Source organism: Marmota marmota, unplaced genomic scaffold (assembly GCF_001458135.2).
Source record: "Marmota marmota marmota unplaced genomic scaffold, marMar, whole genome shotgun sequence".
Classification (NCBI taxonomy): Eukaryota; Metazoa; Chordata; class Mammalia; order Rodentia; family Sciuridae; genus Marmota; species Marmota marmota.
In genome coordinates this window covers 21,601,436-21,610,255 of record NW_026000142.1, presented here as the reverse complement: position 1 = coordinate 21,610,255, position 8,820 = coordinate 21,601,436, and the positions used below count along the sequence as shown (strand labels likewise).

At 42.5% G+C, this 8,820-nt stretch overlaps 1 protein-coding gene across 1 annotated transcript in view; it reads right to left on the bottom strand.

Moving 5' to 3' along the window:
* The window catches only part of Snd1 (staphylococcal nuclease and tudor domain containing 1), a 411,985-nt gene that overhangs the window by 140,646 nt on the left and 262,519 nt on the right, over nt 1–8,820 (bottom strand). The window contains exon 15 of the mRNA XM_015488306.2: nt 8,388–8,529. Coding sequence (XP_015343792.2) covers nt 8,388–8,529 — 142 coding nt within the window. The remainder of the gene's footprint in view (nt 1–8,387; nt 8,530–8,820) is intronic.

Genomic DNA, 8,820 nt, shown 5'->3' with positions numbered 1-8,820 from the left:
CCTCCCTCTCACACTCCCTCCCCAGGGATTAAACTCAGGGGCATTTAACCACTGAGCTACCTCCCTAGTCCTTTTTCTATTTTGATACAGGGTCTTGCTAAGTTGCTTAGGGCCTCACTAAATTGCTGAGGCTGGTTTTAAACTCACGATCCACGAACTGCTGGGATTACAGGCATGCATCACCACACCCAGCAAAACCCATGTTTTTTTTTTTTTTTTAAAGCAGCAAAACCCACTGACACAGTGAGTGCTGAACACTTAAAGGGGAAGTCACAGCCTCTTTGGCAGTGTGAATCCACAGAAGGTACCACCACTCAGACTGTTTTTTCCTCAGTTACAGAAGCCCCTAGACAGGCTGGCACAGAACTGCCATATGGGCCTTGCTATCTCCCTCACCTCCAGGTCACCAGCATCACACCAAGATAAGCAAGGCAGTCTGATGGAAATAATTAATTAGAAAACAGGAAAGCAAGACTTGTTCTTCAAGTGTTTTAGCTCCAAGGTCTGTGACTGCCTTCAAATATGCTGAACAAATCCTACTTTTATTGATGACTTTATTTTTTACTCTGCCTGAATCAAAAAAACATTTGAAATGGCTACTGAACAAGTTCAAGCCCTCTCTCTTTTTCCTTGACATATTTCATTATTTCCTAGAAGTGTGCCCTTCAATTCTTACAGCTAGTCCTCAGGTACTGGCATTTCTAGACTCTTACCAGGGGTGTTACTCTCTTCTGACCAGATTCACCTTTGCCAGAATCCTTCCTAAACAGGGGTTTCCCAGAGGAACAGCATACTCTAAGCCAGCCCTGCCCTGCCTTGAGCCAGCACTCGGCCTTACTCTTCTCTGGATTCTGTTCTGGGTTATGCACCAGCTCTTTTGAAAGTATCACATTTATTCTTCTTGTTTCATGAACTCCTCAGTTGCTTCATTTGTATATAATTTAAGGTATGCTTCCCCTATCCTTATCCTAAAAAATATTTCTTTTTTCATGTCTATACATTTGTTGCTTTAGTAGACACAACTACCATGTTGAAGGCTGAAACTGTATCATGTATTTCTGTGTTCCTCACATTATGCCCAGTGGCTATAAAAAATTATTAAATAACCATGCAATTGAATGTCACACAAGTATGAGGTGGTTCCTTCTGGAGATGATTCATGATCTAAAGATGGGAGATAATCGCTTGTAATTGGGGGTTTGTACTTTCATTCACATGACCAGTGGGTGATGGTGTATCTGCAGAGACAGAGCTGAGGGCAGAGCAACAAAGGTTCAATATCAGGAGAAATGAGAAGGAGATTTACAAACCAACACAAAAGCAGAGAAAAAAAATGACTGATGAATACCTCTATTTCTTTCAGGTAACTCTTTCTGAGAATTGATACAGGCAAAGTTGTTCTGCCTAGACAAATCACACCCAATCTGCCAGAAGAAAATATTCCAGATCTTGCTGGATGCTGAAATGCTGGGAAACCTTTTCCATTCCTGAATTAATTTTTCTTTCCTTTGCACTCTTGCTATGATTTGAACCAAACCTAAGCCCCCATTATGGTTTGGATGTGAAGTGTACCCTGCCCCATCTCACACCCCACTTCCCAAAACTCATGTGTAAAACAATGCAGGAAAGCTTAAAGGTGAAAGGCTTAGATTATGGTAGTGATACAATCAGTGAATTAATACCCTGATGGGGATTAACTGAGTGGTAAATGAAGGCAGGCAGGGTATAGCTGGAGGAGGTAGGTCATTGGGGGCGTGCCTTTGGGGAATACATTTGGTGATGTCTTGATATGCTTCCCTTTACCACACTCTTCCACCATGTTGTTCTGCCTTATGTCAAGTCCTGAGGAACAGAGCTGGCTGTCTATGGACTGAGACCTCCCTCTGAAACTGTCTGCCCCCAAATAAACTTCTCCTTAAAATTGTTCTTGTCAGGTCCTTTTAGTCACAGCAGTGAAAAAGTTGAATAAAACAGATCCCTCTAAAATTCATGTTGGAATCTGATTGCCATTATGGCAGTACTGGAAGGTAAGGCCTGTTAGAGATGATTACATCATTAAGAGGGGCTGATACCTTTCAAGGGACTAGATTAGTTAATGCAAGAGCATTAAAATATGTTGCTGCCCCTTGTATCATCTCTTTTGTATGTATTCACCTGCCCTTCAGCTTCCCCACCATGAAATTAGGCAGCATAAAGCCCTCTCCAGAACTGAGCAGATGCTGGCAAGATGCTCTTGAGCTCCCCAGCTTTTAGAACTGTAAGTCAAAATAAACTTTTGAAGTAAGATAATGCTCATGGTATGTTGCTTAAACTGTTGATAATTCCTCATTTGTTTTTCCATAAAGCTGTCTACACTACTAGATTAAAAGCAATTCAAGAGCAGAAGTAGTTTGTAAATTTATCGAAGACTGCCTTTCTTATAGTACTTGCAAAAAAAAAATTCGTTTCTGTAAGTGATCCTCTATGATCCCCTGACATGAACACAATTCTTATAATTCCTATAATTTTGTTATTAAAAGTAAAGAACTAGAGCACCTTCAGGAAGTTCATGTCAAGCTGCCTATTTTTGGTAATGGGACCCAACTGAAAACAAGTAGGCAGTGGGGACAGAATCAATCTGGGAAGTCCCAAGAGAAAGAATATCCCACTTTACAAATATCCATTAAGTTGCAATTCAATTAAAGCATCTGAAAAGAATTCATAAGTATCAGCAGACCCTGTAATTGCTTAATTAAAGAGAGAAGCCCAGCAAACCAACCACAGTAACAGCCTGATTCATTAGCACCTCTGTGAGAGCAGAATGGGATTCCTCACTTAAACATACATCGGTTTTAATTGTGTAATTTGGTTAGGCACTGGTAATCAATGGGGATCCGCCATTCCCAGGGCCAGGAGATGAGGATATTCCTGTTTACCTTCTCTCCTCTCCTCTCATTAGAAGTTTTTGGTCTACTGAAACAGGCAGTTGATATTCCAATTAGGATTGGCTGGAGAAGAGATGTTAAACAGAAAGAAGAAAATGAAACACTTTATTCAAAGGCATTCAGGGTGGAGGGACACAGCCACACTTTTAGTTCACTGGGCACAACCAATACTCTTTTATTAAACCCCAGACACCTAGAACCTTGCTCATTGCCTCCCATGTCAGAATGCTGTAATAAAAGAGAGAGAAAGGGAGGGGGGAAAAAATTAAAAAAATGCCAAAGGGCACATAAATGGAAGTCTTATTTTCTAGTCTTGTTACACGTGACTGGGTAACTGGTTAATTATATGTCACCTGCTGTGATCTACATAGGAACCCCCTGCCAAGTGGCTGCTGCCTTCCAGGCAGTTCGTTCCATGAGTTCTATGCAAGGTAAGTGACATCCATCCTCCCATCCCCACCCAACTGGCCTCAGTCTGTAATTCATAGTAAGTACTGCTATACCACCTCTAAGAACATGAAAATGCAAATGGGGGGGGGTGGTGCATTCAGTCAGCTGGCAGAAGACTCCACATATTAGATTGCACTGAAGCCTTAAATTCTCTTTCAAATTGGGAGAAAGAATCTGGTTTACAGACTGCTACCTTGACACCTGCAATGCTTAGTTAACAGGAGAACTGCCTGGAATTGTGCCCTTAGCATGACCCTGATACCCAAGAGCTAAGAAGGTAATTCAAAATAAGGACACTTCATATAAAGAACATAGTGATAGGACACATACTCCATGCCCATGGTGCTGTTAAAAAAGACATGAATCAAGGGACAAGTGATTTTCATATATGTGCCTCGGTCTCCCTTTAGACAAGATACCAAAAGAAAATATGACACACATGACAAGTGAAGATAAACTAAAAATAGAGACTGTAGGTAAACTGTTTTGCTCTAATGGAAGGCAATGTATGGGGCTCAATAATGCTAGATGAAGAAAAAGGATGCTTTTCGACAAATGCAGGCTGCCCAGGGATGTTGGCTTCCTTGCTAACTCAGGACAAGAACTAACTGTGATTTGCCTCCAAGACTGAAATAAGTATGCACAGGAGGCCACAGCAGCAGGCAGAGGGACCTTGAACAGTCTCAGCTCAGGTGGTATAAGGTCACCTGCTCACTGACCAAACCTAAGCCAGGTGCTCAAAGGACTAAAGGGCAAGAGCTTTCAGAAGGCACTGACCTGTTAGCTACAGCTGACTTTTCCCAGCCCCACCTGTTCTCCCATATGACCAAGCAATCACTCCACATACAGGGGTGCAGGAACCGTGACAGAGAGGCCAGCTGGCTCAGGCCAAATGCCACTCCCTATCAAGCTGTGGGGCCGTCTGCCCAAAAAAGGCCTCATAACAATGGAAAGTGTCCACCCCACCATGAAGTAGAGAGGGCTCTCTGAAAGGCTGGGATTAATGAGAACAGCATGCAAGGGACTAATCTCAACAGGTCTCTTGACTTTACCCTGGAGAATCACAGTGCTAACTCCCTCCTTGGACAGAGAGACATCAATTCCAGCAGAGAGCCACTTTTACTTGGTGGGGAGTGCATACCCTGGGTACTAGAAGCTGTATGAGCACCTGGTCCAGGTAAACAACTCCACAACACTGATGCTGGATCCGTGGCTACACTCACCTTCACTGAGGCAATCAGGCCCAAGAACCAAGGGGTCCTTCTGGCTCTCAGTAGATACCTCTAGCCACATTCTTCGCCATTCCATTCAGTCTATTTCCTCCAGGTCATCACTCTATTCCTATTCCCTTGCAGCCTTTCTTGGTTCCTTCTCAGAATTCACGCCAGAGCTTTTCAACATTTTTAAAGGCATGGTTCCTATGATATTCTCTCATTCCATCATTTTTATATCCTCATTTGCCAAGAAGATTTTGTTGAGTTCTACATTATATAATTGGTATTATGGAAACAATAGGTATACTGAATAGCTTTGTCAACTATACATGCCATCTTCCTGATCCCTGAGCAAGAATTACAGTTCTAGAAGTACTCAAATGCTGACATCCTTGCACCTTACCTTGCTGCATTAGCCTTTCTTTTTCTGCACTTCTTTACATTCTTGGTTAGACTGGAATGAGCAACCTACGTTTGATAAGTCTTCTCCTTACTGTCTACAAATACTCCCCAGTCACCTATAATCTGCTTTTAGTTGACTCAACTATGATGAAACTGCAGTGACAATTTCACCCATGACTTCATGATTGATAAATAGTATAAAATCACTTCACCATTGTGCATAGTTGATATGCTCACCCTTCCCATGCTAGTGTTTTGCAGGGTGTTTACTCTTCCTACACTTTTCCTGTAAGCACTGAGGAAGCTTCACCTATTGCCAATATGTCACTCTCTGACCTGAATACTTTGCCAAGGCTCCTCTGCTGAGCTTGAACCTTCCATGAAACCTTGAATACTGCACATCCAAACCCAAACCAGTTATTTGTTCCTTAAACCAATTCCTACTTTTGTGTTACCCTTGGTTGCAGACATCACAATTTACCCAATTGCTCAAGCATAGGATGCTTTATTTTCCCAACTACCCTCCACACCATCCCTGACCTAAGAAAGTACAGTCATTCCTGAATCCTGTCAAGTCTACCTCCTAAATGTTTCCCATTCTCTGTGCTTCTCTATACTGCCAGATTTCTGGCCTGTAACCTTTATCTTTAGGATTCTTTTCCCCTGGACCCTTGTCTCATTTATTCCAATGTATACGCCAAAATGAATTTTCTGAGCCCAAGTCACTCCTTTGCTTAAGACCTATCAGTGACTCTGAGGGTCCACAGGACAATCCATAGAAAGACTAGCTCTTGTCTAATTTTTCAGCTATATCCCATCGTCCACCCACCTCACTCTTTATAATCTACCAATATTAGAGGCTGCGTGGGACACAAGTATCAGGGTACACCAGCTTTTTGCACCTTTACCATACCCTGAGATAACTGTTAATCTAGAATGTGCCATTCCTCCTGTTACCCTCCCCAACACAGCAAGATCTTCTTTGTCCTTCAAATGCAGCTCCCCTTCAGCTGTGCTGAGAGGTGTTCTCTGAGCTCCTTCCAAGGAACTCATCATTCTCTCCTTGATTTTACTTCTGTATTTTGTCCCTAATTCTTTTAACTTATCTAGGGCCAAACACTATAGTTTCTACATATGTCTGTTATCACTTGAGAGTTTCCTGAAACCTCTGACTATTCCCACCTGTTGTTTATTCTTTGTGACAAGGGTATAGGACAATGCAAAGTTTCTTGTTCCAGAGTCTTGGAGGAGTTTTCTTTTTAGGGAACTCATTACTCAAGCATGAGGAGGCTGGCATGGCTCCTTTTTCTGACTTTTCCCATTAATGGATTTGGTGAAAATCTCCCTGGTAGAGTTGCAGCTGTGTGCACACATAACACATGACCATCGTGTGACAGGTAAGGTAAGGTGTAGTTAGAAAAACACTAGCAACAATCTTGGGAGGCAGGAAACCACCTGCGGTTATATGTTTATAATGTTTATATGGAGGCTTAAACAGGATAAATAACCTCCTCAAAATTACCTGCATGTGCAAAGTAGAGCCAAGATCCAAACTGAGATCCTCTTAAGGCTTTTCAAGGTTATGCATCCCTGCTAGGTCTCCAAAGAATTACAAGATGTATAATCTAACAGAATACACTGTGGCAGGAGGACAAATGTAAAGATTATACTTTTTATCAGGTATGTGCTTTGGTGTAATCTATCTTTCAGAATAAAAGCAATGCCACGGAATTGTGAAGCTCAGAATAATGCCACATCCATGGAGGAACTGGCTGATGCAGAGTTGAGCAATCAGATGGCTTGTGTCTAAGCAAGCTGAAGTGAAACAAGAAGGGTTCCACAGGAACGTTCCAACCAAGACAGATCCACACACTGAACTGCTCCTTTCAGGTCGCTAATTTTAAGACAGAACTTCAGTGTTTCCCTTGCCCTGTAGAGCTCTGGCTAGCAGAAAGATCATACTGCTTTTTTTTCTTACCTTTGGAAATAAACTCTGCATTGCCAAAAGGATGTTTTCAGGTATCGAGTAGAGAAAGAATTTCATATATACCTTACACTTAGTAATAAGAGTTCACCACTAAGAAAGTTCTCAATACAGAAACATTAAGAAAAGGATATCAATGGCCACATGAAATGATTCTCACTCACTGCTTTGTAGCACCTCGGTTTACAACTCACATTACCAAAAACAAAAACAAGCTGTCAGGTGGGGTATGGATCTCTAGGAGTTCCCTGCCCTGGGCTTGGGGACACACTTCAGTTAACCCCTTCAGAGCTGTGTAATAGGGTTCCCACTGAGAAGGGATGGTCAATCGGCGGCAGCAGTGAGCTTCACAGCCCTGTGTTCGAGGAGTGACTTATCTCACATAACTGAATCCATTAATTGGGGCCTAAAGGAGATCCTTATCCAGGCAAAAAACTCACTGCCTTCTAGGAAAAGGAGGCTGATGTAACCTTGGTGGGGACAGCAAGTCTGGTTCTGCTTCTCTTCCCCCACAGCAAATTCTATTCAAGAATTCAATAGAGGAAGTGCAGAGGCAACAGGACAGCATCAGAAAAGGCAATGTGCATCTGGGGAGTACAATGGAACATGTCCTTTGTGAGTGAGTGAATTGAGTGTATGTGCGCACGCCAGTGGGTATGGGAGGGAGGGAGGTGGTGGAAGAAGAATGACAGCCTTCCCTCAAAGACTAGTCTGTGAAGAACTGACTGGAAATAAATAACTTTATTATTTGCCAGCAGCGAAGAAATGAAGCAGTTTGCTCCTTGAATACATAAATGTAAACTGCTCAAAGAACACAGTTCATACACAGTCTTGCTGGCTTGGAAAATATTAAGATATTAGAAAAGACAGGACAAGAGAGATGTACATTCAGCCAGCAAAGAGAGGAGGAGGCTTGCCTTAGCACGTCACCCTCAGTCCAACAAGAAATACTGCAGATGCAGGAAACTGGAAAAGTAATGCCATGGTTGGGGTTTCACACAGGATTGGGACCTTGATGACATTTGAAAAGAAGAAAAGAGAAGTAAATGGCATTGTGTTGGTAGCTCACCGCCTCTGAGGCATGCAGATGACTAACATGGCAGAGGCAGGAGAATTCTTAGGTGGTTAATACCAACTATGAGAGTTCCATCATATTTTTTCCTGGGCCTGGATTTCCCTTCACTTATGAGGCTTCGTGCTATCTTTTAAGCTCCTTTTGTACTATGTCCTGTGCTTGGTGGATGTGAGGAGTGGAGGAAGGTATAGTGCTGGGTCTGAGGTTACATGAGAGCAACATGGAGATGGTGTGCTCATATCCCACTTCCAGATTAAAGCTTCGGGGCCTATCTAATCACAGGGAAAGGAGGGTGTATGAAGAAATGTTCTGAGTAGTATATAACATGTAAATCTTACCTGCAAGCAAGAAAGTGATAAGGCAAGTTTCCTTTGGCAAGTAGAGTTTGAGGCGAGAACCACTGAAGACGTACTCCACCACGGCTTCAGAACGACCTGCCCGCTGAAGAAAGGGCAGGAACTGCTTTGCTTTTTGGGTATCCTGAAAGAGAGGAGAAGAAGAAAAGAATCACTGGAACCTGAGAAAATGCTTCTTTTTCTCTTGTCTAGAACAGAAAGTCCAGCAGACCCTAGGGAAAAAAGCAAATAACCCTATAAAACCAGATATTTCTGAAGACATGACACAGATGTGATACTTATCCAACCTTGATAACACTACCCTTCTATGGAGGTTAATTTAATCTTTGGGGAAAAAGAAAAAGAAAGAGAGAGAGAGAGAAAGAAAGGAAAGAAAGGAAGGAAGGAAGGAAGGAAGGAAGGAAGGAAGGAAGGA